Source organism: Aethalodelphis obliquidens, unplaced genomic scaffold (assembly GCF_003676395.1).
Source record: "Aethalodelphis obliquidens isolate GAN/ISIS:26980383/991018 unplaced genomic scaffold, ASM367639v1 scaffold44, whole genome shotgun sequence".
NCBI lineage: Eukaryota > Metazoa > Chordata > Mammalia > Artiodactyla > Delphinidae > Aethalodelphis > Aethalodelphis obliquidens.
Genome location: NW_020837988.1, coordinates 12,849,506 through 12,862,352, shown reverse-complemented (window position 1 = coordinate 12,862,352; position 12,847 = coordinate 12,849,506). Strand labels below are relative to the sequence as shown.

The window sequence follows — 12,847 nt, the reverse complement described above, 5'->3', positions numbered from 1 at the left end:
TTCCACCTCGTGGAGCTAATCAGCATCTCCCCAGTGACCAGACGAGCCTGGGCACCCATCACCAACTCAGAGCCCATCTGGGTCTACGCTCAGGTGAAGTGTCCACTTACCTGCATGGCCCAATTCTCAGCTGGATTGCTTATCTTCTATTGGCAATTTTAAAAGTCTTTGCAGCCTATAAATAACAACTTCACCTTTCAACTGCTCTACCTCTAAATCTATGTTTTGTCTACTAATTTTATACATGGTCTATTCCGCCATACGAAAGCTTTTAATATTCATTTAAACAAACTATTTTCTGTTGCTCTTTTCTAGCTGCAGAACTACTGTTAATTCTGTTAGGTGGTTATGTGCCAAGAGCCAAAAACAAAACGAAACAAATTTAAAAAACAAAAAAAAGTGTTTACCAGTTAGAACTAACCAGTACAGTGTTACTACAACACAGTGTCTGCATCTGCTTTCTAATTCTGGGGTTGGGACCGGTAGGAATATGCTGAGGGAACAGATAAAACAAGAGGAGCAAGTATGGATGCTCACTGGGGCTGGGGGCCCGATACATGGGACCCATTACTCTATTTCTCTTTGCTTCGTGTAGATTTGAAAACTTCCAAATTAGGAAGTTTTTTTAAGGACCAACGTGATCCTCTAATGTCTCCTAAAATTTCTTTAAAGTTTTTTAAATTATAGTTTTTTATATTGAAGTTTTTAGTTAATCAGTTAAGTTTCTGTTCATCAGAAGTTTAGTTTTGTATATGTGTGCAGTAGGGACACAGTTTTGTTTTCTTCCACATGGCCCCTGGTGACATCATCATCCACTCGATAAACTGCCCTCTTCACCGAGGCTGGAAACACGTCTTCTTTGTCACACGTCAAATCCCACATATGCTTTTACTTCCGATTCTCTCTTCCATTTTGCCAATCTATTCGCCTGCTCCTAAGAAATGCCATTCTGCTTTGAACAGAGCAGTTCACAGGACATCTTAGGGACTGGAGAAGCCAAGCCTCATTATTATTAAAAATAATTTTCTTGGATATTCTCCCTGCATGTGAACTTTAAATGTACTTTATTTTATCAAGTTAAAAAAAAAGAAAAAAACAGCACGTGAGAAGATGTTCAGCATCACCACCCGTTAAGAAAATGAAATTAAACCCACAATGAAATATCACCACAAGCCTACTAGGACCGCCAAGGTTAAAAACAGTGACAATACCGAGTGCTGGTGACAATGTGGAGAAACTGGAACTCTCTCACACATCGCTGGTGGGAACATAAAATGGTGCAGACACTCTGGAAGGAGTCTGGCAGTCTCTCACAAAAGGAAACATATACTTCACCATGTGACTCAGCAGTGAAACTCTTGGGCATTTATCCCCGAGAAATGAAAAGTTATGTCCACACAAAAACCTGTATGCAAACGTTCCTGGCAGCCTTATTCACGGTAGCAAACGCTGGAATCAGCCCAAATGGGCAAAGGGTTAAAACAAACTCTGATGCAACCAGACAAGGAGACAAGAAAGACAACCTATGAGCACAAGAACTGTCTGCATAGGTCTCAGGGCCATTACACTTATGGACGAAGTCAGCCTCCAAAAGGGGACACCATGAGACTCCATCTACACAACGTGCTTGAAATGGCAAAGTACAGGGGCAAGCAGAGATCAGTGGCTGCCCGAGGGACAGGGAGGGCACGAAGCAGGGGCAGCGGGAGGCCTCGCAGGGGACAGTCCTGCACCCCCACCGGTGCTGGCTGGACTCCTGTGAGCGCAGCTGCAGAAACCCAGACACACGTGAAAACTGCTGAAGGCCGAGCGGGGTCTTTTGTCTGTTTAGTGGGGAGGACGCCAACGTTGACTTCACGGCTTTGACGTGATACCCTAAGATGCTGTCACCGGGGGAGGCTGGTGAAAGCAGCAAAGAGCTCTATGTACCGACTTTATAACTTCCTGTGAGTTGACAATTATTTCAAAATAAAAGGTTGAAAAAACGAACACACTAGGTAATATAGACCACCCCACAGCTTAGACGTTCTTAAAACACTGGACAAAATTAAAATCAAACAGTAAGTGCTCGGAGTCACTGCTGAGCCACCCAGTGAGGAGAGCAGCTTCTCCTTGACCTGTATCGGGGGCCCCGGAGGAGGCACTAAAATCCAGGACGATGACCACGGCGTCTAGGAGCCTCAAAGGGGTGGTGGTGGTACAAACCTGGGAGTCCAGGCCTTCTAGGGGGGTTTGAATCCAAAGAACCACACCCTAGAAGTGTAAAGTTTGGGTCAGCTCGCTGAAGCCCAGCACTGAATCCCCCACGTCTGGCCAGAAGCGAAGGTAAAGGCTCTCTGGGAGAGGAGACGTTTCTAGGCCTCAAAGTACTGCTGTAATTTTTCATACCCAACATCCAGGCCTTTACAAACAGAACCACAGAAGGACTAGGTGATGGTATTTTTTAGAGACAGATTATAAACTGTGCTTATCGTGTTCAAAGAGGTGAAAGAAATGACTGAAAACCATGACAAGGATACAGATACTATGAAAGATAAATAGAAATTATGAAAGACAGACACACAAGAATTAAGAATTCAACAGATGGGTTCAACAGCCAATAAGACACAGCTGAGGATGTGCGGGGAGTGGCCACTCAGCCTCAAATCTTCCCAGCGCCGTCCCCAAGAAGAAGTAGCACGAGGTGGCCAGTCCCTGATCCTCCCCTTCTGTCTGTCTGCCGGGCTGGCGGCACACTCTGGGAAGCACGCGGCAGCGGCCCAGGAACGGCTCAGGAGTGCACATCCATTCTGGCACTCGCTCCCTGTCCTAAGAAGGCAGTTCTCCCAAGCTCTGACGATGTTTGTGACGGGTGGCGGGGCGACGCAGCCGCAGCACTCTGCAGCCCTGAGCAGCTCACCCAGCTGGTGTGGGAGGCTACATGCAACATGACCCCAACTTCCTGAGACATGAACTGATAAGGAAGGAACAACCACCTTGAAGGAATCCCTGAAACAGTGGCTGTCCCCAACTGCTGGGATGACGGGTGATCTTTTTATCTCCTCTTCACTGCGAGCAATGGTTTCTGTGCAAAGTCACTGCTTCAACACAAAAACAGACGCCCTGCACCCCACCCCAGGCCAAGCCCCTAAACCCAGAAACGATTACGAGCTGTCGATGACACGCAGGGGAGCGACTCAGAGTCTGAGTGTCAGCCGGCAGAAACCAGCTCATGTTTCCAGAGTCCATGCCCCAAGCGACACCCGTCAAACCCATGAGAACACTGAGCTGACACGGAGGAAACGAACCTCCCAGCAGAGAAGTCCCCGAGGGCAGGCAGGAGGTGAGAGACGCGGGCCTCAAGCGGGTCCCTCCGGGTCGGGTCGGTGTAGTGGCCAGAATATCAGGAGGTCAGCTGGCCCAGTGCACCAGGCTCGGGCCTTCCTGTCCACTCACGCCCCAGACCTCAGCAAGGCGTGCATGTGGTCGGGGACTCGCACGGGGGTTCCTGCACAGAATCACCAGCAGTCCATCCGTAAACAAGGTGAGGCCTCTCAGATCCTTGAGACTGGCCAGTTCCACTAGGAATCATCTCGGGAACTGAAATCAGGCTTTCCTAGTGCCATTTTGTGGATTTCTACAACATGTCTGTGCTTCCCTCCTCACATTCATAAAGAGAATCACCAAAAGCAAACTACATCCCTTGAAGACACCTTAGGGAAGCCTGTGCCTTACTCGACAGTAATGAACCGGGACACAAGGCCCCGCAGGTCTCGTCCAGAATCGAGCATCTGGACCGCTTTTAGAAGGGACCTCTGTTCAGCTCCCCACCCACTGCCTCCCGTCCCAGTTCCTCCTTCTGTACCCGAGGTGGCCTTGGCTCTGACATCTGTGGGTCCAGGAGGGCAGCCCCAGGTATCTCTGCTCACAACCTGGGCAGTGCACAGTGAGTCCTCAAGCTCATTGACTCAGCCAACCCCTGCTCTCCTGACATGTCTGGCTTCCCGTGAAGTCGTTCCGGCTTCGTTTCCCCTTCTTGCTGAGGGGCCCCGTCGTCTGCACTGCTGGAGTCACCCTGCATCCCTGGCTTGCCCCTCAAAGGTCTGTGCGCCCACACACAGACCCACACACGTGGCCCTGGTCGGGCCTCTTGTGTTCTGGACCCGGCAGCACCACTCCTGTCTGCCGTCAAGTCACAAATACCGGTCGGTCCCCAGTGGCAGAGACAAGAAGCCTGTGCACGGCGGACTGGCCTGTTAATGACACTGCCTCTCACGCTGCTCCTAGGAGCCCAGGACTTCTTCCCACATTCAGGTGGGAATGCATCTCCTGTGTGGTCTGACTCAAGACATGTGGAGCAGTCCTGGGCAGACAGTGCGCTGCCAGGCCACGGTACGGTCAGGAGCTCTGCGACAGCTGTGGCTGGGGGAGACCCTGCCCACACGCCCTCACTGCACCCTTGGCTCCCGTACTTGGTCCTACCCAGGCCTCACCCCACACACGCCCTGCCCCCTGACAAAGGAACTACCTGGCCACCCAGAGGCCCAGCACTCTCCAGCTTGGTGGCCACTCTGAACCCCAACACCCTCCCACCGGCCAGGGCCATCCCTTCCCTCGGGACTCCACTCGCCACACCGCTCCTCCTTGGACGGAGGTGTGACGTGCCAGACCTGCATGAAGTCACCGTGGCCACTGGGCCCTGAATATGCACAGGCTGGGCACGAAGATCAGAGCAGGAGCTCCGGGTGGTGGGGGGCCGTGGGGAGGGCCTTGCAGCTGGGTTGCAGCAGAGCCTGGCCAGGCACTGCCTTCCTGGCCTGCAGACCAGCCAAGGTCTGAGTACAGGGAGTGTCCGGAAGCTCAGCAAGGCTGTCTCTGCAGCGCCTGCAAGGATCTGCACACTACCTCTACTCCTAACAAAACTGAGAATCCCAGTCAGGCAAGGACTGGGGCAGAAGAAGAAAGCCAGCAGTTCTTTGTGAGGAAGAGGATTTGGGACAACCGAGAGCAGTAAGGGACCCTGTAAACCCCTTCCCAGGGACAAGTGGCTACTGGCAGACATGAACTCTTGGAGGGGCAGAGGGGAGAGGCAGGGGCGCACGGGAAGAAGATCAAAAAGGAACAGTGGGAACTGGCAGAGTGGAATGCTCCAGAAGGGGACACGAGTCCCAGGACGGAAACACACAACCACATGCACCAAAGGGCCCAGAAGATAAGGCCAGGGGACTCCACCGAGTACTCACGAGCTCGGGCTGATCCCAACACATGACTACAGCCTGGCGGGAGGGGGCCGGGCAGGCGCAGTCAGGACTGCAGGTGCTACCCCACCTGCCCTCTGGCGTGCCAACCAGCCCGTGTCCCTGGCCAAGCAGACATGTTCTGTGGTCACCCCCTGCAACCCCAGAATGCTGACGGCACGTCTGTCACATCGACACCAACTGACCCCCACCCGCCCTCCCCCTCCCTGGGTGAGGGGCTCTCCTGGACCCTGGCCCACCATGGGGCCAGGACTGACCCAGCGCCTGATTAAGCACAGAGTCCTGGGTTTTCTAGTAGGTTCAGCTGAAAAGGCTTCAAGAAATCTAGATATTTACATGTTGGCATCTCTTGAGTTCCCTGCAAACATTTAAATATAATCTTAAAAACTGTTCTTTGCTCTACAGTTACATTTAAATATTGTATTGAAGAGGGAAAGATGGCCACATGTGACATCCCTAACTTTATCATCCCCTTCTCACCCATCCCACCCCAGCCACCAGCAGCCCCGTGGCTACTAAAATATATCAAAACCCACAGAAGCTGGGCTTTCCTGGTGGCACAGTGGTTGAGAGTCCGCCTGCCGATGCAGGGGACACGGGTTCATGCCGTGGAACGGCTGGGCCCGTAAGCCATGGCCGCTGAGCCTGCGTGTCCGGAGCCTGTGCTCCGCAACGGGAGAGGCCACAACAGTGAGAGGCCCGCCTACCGCAAAAAAAAAAAAAAAAAAACCCACAGAAGCTGAAAATTAGAGCCTCGAGTGCACACACACAGGAGAAGCAGTGGGCTGGGCAAGTAGCCCCGGGGTTACCGTGTGCAGGCCAGGTACCCCGCCACTTGTCCCTGCAAAGGGGCCCATCAGGGAACTTCCCAGTGTTGAAAGCAATGAAGTAAATGCCCTTAGGACTTTTTGTCTTCCCTCAATGGTGGGAAAAAAGGATCACAACCCAACATCTGCAGCCTCCGTGGCTCAGACCTACCTGCTTGTCTCATGAGTTCTCCTCCCAGACCCCTGAAAAGTAATGAAAACATTCAAGGTTAAACCTCCTGTTACACAAAACAACATAAAATATCCTCACCAAGAAACAAATGTAACTTCAGGCTCCAAAAAGTATTATGATGTTAAATAGCTGCATTTGTTGTTGGAAGTATGAACTACTTTTTATGAAGATACGTGCTGTGACCGCCTTCTAGACGATTTTCAGTTTTTACTGGAGACTCTAATCACTGGTACTAATCACATCACACAATCACATATAACAAATCCCAAATACTGTTCAACTCTTACTTTGTAAAAACTAAAGGAACTTAAGGCACTAGAAAGACATCATCATCCAGCAGGACTGGGGAGAGGAAATGCTGCCCGTCTGGACCCTGACTGACCCCGGACGCTGACAACGGGAAACTGGTGGACGTGAATCCAAGAAACACTCCAGGGAGAAGGTAGGAAGTTTATGAGACTGCTTCCTGGCCCAGGTAGAGGAACAGGATTCGAGTTTGCCCTCCTGCCTTAAATAAATAGAAAACTGGATGAAATAAACAAAGGTTCAGATGCCGAAAAACAGAGGTCTTGGGAGGAGGGAGGGAGCAGCCAAGTCCCAGAGCCCAAGGCATAGCCGTGAAGCCCAGCAGAGCCGCCTGTCCTGCGGAGTCAAGAGGTTGAGCTGGAAGGTGGGGAGGCCGAGGCGGCTGAAATCTGAGGGGCTGGGGAGCAGCCCAGACAGCGCTGACCTCGAGCTGCATATGCGAGAAAAGAAACTACCTGAGCCTGAGAGGAGAGAAATGCTCCTAAGGAGAAGGCAGGGAACTTGCAGGAACCCATACGGGCAGGAGGAAGCCCCCGTGAGCCAGAGCACAGGCCTGGTCACGCACGAGGCGTCAGCAGAAGGGCTGCCTCGGCAGCCGGTCAGACTGTGCTGGCCCCGTCAGGCCTTCAGAACAGGGCTTGAAAGGATTCAACCAATCCCACCAACCAAACACCACCAGAAAGCAGCAGCCGGTGCCCAGCGACAAAAATACCACAAAGCCTGGCACCCAACAGAACTACCAGGAAAGCACGACCCACAGCTCCAAGAAAACCAGTCCACACAACCAGACCCAGAAGCACCCAAGACGACGGAATGAACTCGCGGGGTCAGAACAGCTCTTAGTTTCTGCACATGTCCAAGGAGAGAAGGAGAGAGACTGAGGCATGAGGAAGACACGAATGGAACCTCAAGAAATAAAAAACACAGATCTGAAAATAAAAACTGCACTGAGTGCAATCAATGAAGACAGGAACAGAAAGCAAATTAATAGAAACAAAGAGGTTTAAAAAGATATTGCTCAAAGACTAAGTGAATCATGTGAAAATGACAGAGGAGTTCATTTAAACAGGCTCCTGTGGGTCAAATACGGGACAGCTTGAGCAACACAAAGAATAACAATGATGTTCCTGGATTACAACGTACTGGGGGGCGGGGAGGACCCGTGAGTCTATAGTGATACATTAGAAAGAGAGAGCAGGGTGGGAGTGGGGAGCGACGTTGCTCTCGCCAGACAAATCGGAAAGCGAACGAGGGGATCAGCCAGTCACCCTCTGGCAGGCCACAGAGCGACGACTGATTCAGGCCAGGCAGGCAGGCACTGGACACCGGGGATCCACACATCTCGAAGCCACCGCCTCAGGTCAGCTGCCAGCTGCAAGGGGACACACCCCGCTCACGGGCACGTCTGACCTTCTGGAGGTCATCCCTGAACCCAGGGATCAACTCAGCGTCTCTACTAGGGGACAAGTGCAATGGCACAGCCCCTTCACAGGCAACACCAGGGTCCACGCCAGCCATGCCATGGGTAAGCCAGGTCCAACCATCAGGGAACAACCCAGCAAACCCACAATGTGGAATGTTACACAACACAACCGGCCTGAACTCTTAAAAAGAGACTGTATCATGAAAAACAAAAACGGAGGGGACTGAATAACACCAAACACAGTACATGAACTTGAGCAGGTCCTAGTTCAAAGGGGAAAGGCTACAGAGAGCATTTGAAGATGACCTGAAGGAACCTGCGCTCACAAGTCACTGAGGTCACACCGACTCTCCTGGGTGTGGTGGGGACACTGGTTGTACATGGTTACACAGGACAAAGTCTCTGCTCTTCCCTGATGCTTTCTCAAGTTTTAAAGAGGAAGCAACATGCCCGCAACTTACTTTCCATAAAGAGAAATGATACACATATAAAGAGAGAGACACACACACTAGCTGAGATAAAATAAACAGTCAAAATGTTATTAATAATGGGGGAAAGGTGAACAGGTATTCACTGCACTAATTTTATTTAGACCCATAATCCCTCAAGATAAAATGCTGGGGGTTACAGAAAATCAATCCTTGCTATGCCCTTTCCCAGGAAGACTTCCGAGCACAGTCTGCCAAAGAGAACACAGTTCCCAACGTCATTCATATCGCTGAGAAAGCAACTGGAGGCCCCAAAGAGACCAAGGGGCCCGGGCACCCCTGGGGCCGCACAGCCACAGCTCCCAGGACACCGGGCGGCCTCCCAAGGGCTGACTGCTCACTCACAGAGGGGCAGGAGCACACCCTCCAGGGGGTCAGAGCATGGGGCTGGTACAAATCCCACATGCACCTCACATTTCCCTCCAAGATCAAGATCCATCTCCCTCGACTACGTGAGCTGCCGTTTCCACTTACCCACAGTTCACATTTCTTTAAGATTAAGAGTTTCACGCTTCTGTTCTGCAAAGGAAGGCCTGTCACCACTCCTGCAGGAGGGCCTGACACTGCCAGGTGACATGCAGGGACTGGGAGGCGGCCATCACAAGCAATGAGGCTGCCATGAACTCAAGTGTCACAGGAAATTCAACGAGGGCTCCCCAGAGCACTCCAGGCCTGCTGATGGGAAGCACTTGCTGGGTTTGAGAGTTCAGGCATTCCCAGTGAGACAGGAGCACCAGGCGGCCTGGCCAGGAGTCCTCACCCTCCTGCCCCTCCCCAACAGGGAATTTTCCTTCCAACCTGCTGGACACAGCGAGTGCTCAGAGCTCTCACCGCACACAGAGGTCCTCCCAGCACAATCCCACACGGCCAGCCAGCACTGACCACCCCAGGGTGTCACGGGGCAGCCCCATCAGCCTCTCAGAACCTACGGGATGCTCCAATCCTTTTGCCGGTGCAGAGGGATCTGCAGGGCACATGGGACGCACGACTCTAGCACTAGGCAGACCTAAGGGGTCCCTTCAAGGACAGAGGATTTATTTCCACAGCCAAGGCCGCTTCCTGGAGGTGAGGGCCAAGGAAGGGTGGGTCTGGCGCTCTGTCCCAGATGTGGGAGGTCACCTCCCAGCCCCTAGAAGGTTCTGCCGGACAGGATCCTCTGTTTACCTGGGCCGGGGGCCCTGCTGGAAGGTCTACGCTGGTGCCATCTATGGTGAGGCCTCAGGTCACAGGGAATCAGCTCAACCCAATGGAAACCCTGGATGCCAAGGCCTGGAGGTGGGGGGAGGGGGGGTGGGGGTGGTGGAGACCCTCCCTGAGTGGCAGTAGCTGTGCATGTGGCCACAGGGAGGATTCAGCGTGACTCCTCAGGGAAGGGACCCAGGAAGCTGGTGCCTGGCCTATCCTGGACTCTGTCCTGCGGGCCTTTTATATTGCTGATTTTAATCTGTATCCTTTTGCTGCAATAAGCCATAACCACAAGCATAATGGCTCTGCTGAGTTCTGAGTCCTTCCACCAGCAAGCCACTGAGCCTGAAGGTGGTCTTGAGGACCCCCAAACTCACAATAAGAAAATAGTCCAAGGAAATAATGGGGCTAAGCTGGATCTACAAGGTCAGGACTGGACACCTCGCATTCAAGCCCTGGCAAGAGCCTTCTGGCCTGGTCCTGTGGGGCCATGTGACCCCCCCCCCTTCTGTGGTCACTGCCAGGGCCTCTGGCCAAGACCTGTGTGGGAGTCACACTTCGTGAACAAACACTGCTGAGGCACCCAGGCCCGTCCCACCCAGAGGGCCTCTGTTGCACCAGAGGCCACATGCATTACCTTCCTACACTGGCCTCACTGAATGGGGTTATTTTCTATTTATTTTTGAGATTTATCACTAGAAAAGAAAATTCAAAGGCAAAGAGCAGATGTGCATTTGGAATTTGTAAGATGCTAACGGATTTCATCAGAAGCCTTCAGCTCCAAAGAAAGCCGCACACGCACACAACATAAGCACAACGGCCCTGGGGTGGTCGGTGGCGTCCACACACAGCTCACTGCCTGCCTCATCCCTGGTTAGTCCCGTGGAGTTCAAGCCATTTCGCCAGAAACAAATGAACATGTTTTTATGTAAGGGGAAGTGAGTCACTCCTTTCTTTCTGTTAAAACAGATGAAAAGCAGCAGCATCAGTGGAACAGCCAAGAGCAGCCCACGGGCCTCCCCATGGGAACCCCCTCCAGGCCTCCATCCAGGAAGCAGGAACCGGGAGGCAGAGCCATGCCCATTGGTTCAGGTCTACACCAGGCCTCACCCACCCAGGAGGAGACTCACTCAGCAGAGTTTATCACCTGCAGGATGCCCCTAAGGGAAGGACAGTTAAACAGGGAACAGACACCACCAAAAAGCCCTGAGACCTCAGCCCGTCTCCACACCAACCACGGAGACCACAGAGACCACGGAGAACACGGAGGGTCCTGACACAGACGTGGCCCACATCCTGGAGGCGCTGCAGGATGCAGAGGAGCCGCTCGCACCTACGCGCCCACTTGGTCGCAAGGAGGTCCGAGAGGTGGCCAGGTCTGACCATCAGTGAGCAAACTGACCACGGGCAGACTCATCCCGAAAAGGGATTCTGAAGTAAGGCAGGGGACGCAGGCTTAAAGAAGATCAAGTTTAAATTATAAGCACCGACTGAGACCAGATCCAAATCAGCAGAGGGTGATTCCAGCTAACTGTGAGGTCACCTGAGCAACCTCTGAGAGAAGCCCCCGTGTGGCCCCAGCCACCCTGGGCGGGGAGGTCACGGCAGGCCCTGGGCTGCCAGGAAAGCTGGAGGCAGGGAGAGCGGCCAAAATGAGAACACGTCAAACAAGAACAGGCTGACATCCACTGCCCTGCACCGTGTTACATTAAAACACAAGAAAAACGAGATGCAAGCCACAGTCTGGGAGAAAGTTCTGGCAAATCACCTGTCTACAAAGAGCTCGTGTCCAGAACATGACAAGAGTGCTGACAGCTTAGTAAGAAGACTACAGAGCATGAGATTTTTTTTATGAGCAAAAGATCTGAACAGTCACTTCACAGAAGAGGGAGGACAGCCAGTCCACACAGGAGGTGTCAAGGTCACCAGGCCCCAGGTATGCAAACTAAAGAGGTGATGAGCTACCCCACACCCAAGGATCAGCCCCACCCCAGCGCTGATGAGGACACCTTAGACACACTGCACCGCATGACCCAGCAACACGTCCACACTAAGACTCGTATGCCAATGTTCACACAAGCTTTATCCCGAAGAAGCCAAAAGCTGGAACAACCCAGATGCCCATCACCTGGCGAGCGGATAAACACACCAAGCACACACGCCACAGACCACCACGCAGCACTACAGAAGAACACACCACCGTACGCCAACCACACGGTGAATCTCAGAAACAGCACGCTCGGTGACAAAGACCAGACCCCAAGGCTCCACAGGTTGGTTCTATCCGCACGACATTCAGAGGGCAGACCACAGCCTCCAGGGCAGAGAAGACCCACTGCAAAGGGCAGAAGGCAGATCCAGGTGGTGCCGCTGCTGCAGGTGGACTGTCCATAGCCACCAGCCCCGTCAGACTCCACAATCAAACGAGCAAGCTTCTCACCACGTCGTCAGTGAAGCTCAGAATCCAACCAGGCTTTCATGGCTCTTCACCCCCTCAAATAGGACAAGCACAGGCAACTTGGCCAGGACCACTCGGGAGACACCTATGACTAGGGGCCCAATATTTTCTTCACAAAACATAAAACTTCAGGTGTGTAAAGCTTACCTGTATAACTGACGATCATAAAGCTAAAAATAAAGAATTGAAAGTTACTTAGTTATTTAAATTACTAGGATTTAAAAAATAACACAGCAGGTATATAACAAGCATCAAAAGAATAACAAAAAGAAACACACAGGTGGGCGTTTCCCAGGAGGGGCTGATGGAGCCCCTCCACTCTCCAAGAGCACCTCACTAACAAGCCCCTCCCTCACTAAGACCCACCGTGCATTACCACATTTAATCCTCACAACAGCCCAGATCCCTCCTTCCCTCACCTGGAAGAGAAACCAGGGGTCAGAGAGGGGAGGAAGAGGGTTGCCAGCCAGTGAGGGGGGCCTGGATACCCGGACCTGCCCCCCCGACAGCCCCTCAGGCAGTAAACTAACCCTAACGGTCCTTCTCCTTGCAAGGAACTCAGAGAAGCCATTCACAGCATCACCACTAACTACCATCCCAGCCACCACTGAATGTTCATGCTGCGCCAGCAACTCCACTCAACTCTCGAACGCATTCTTTAATTCTCACAGAAACTCAAGCAAGTAGGTCCCACTATTACCCAGGCTCTACAGAAAAAGGAAGCCGAGGACGGGGGACGGTCCCCGCACTG

General features: G+C 52.6%; 1 protein-coding gene across 2 annotated transcripts in view; it reads right to left on the bottom strand.

Annotated features, from left to right (window-relative positions):
- TBCD (tubulin folding cofactor D) overlaps window positions 1-12,847 on the bottom strand; it is a 176,604-nt gene that overhangs the window by 29,782 nt on the left and 133,975 nt on the right. For both annotated transcript variants that reach the window (XM_027081141.1, XM_027081142.1), the window contains 2 exons: window positions 12,244-12,266; window positions 6,216-6,247 (listed from right to left, as the gene is read on the bottom strand). In XM_027081141.1, coding sequence (XP_026936942.1) covers window positions 6,216-6,247; window positions 12,244-12,266 — 55 coding nt within the window. The remainder of the gene's footprint in view (window positions 1-6,215; window positions 6,248-12,243; window positions 12,267-12,847) is intronic.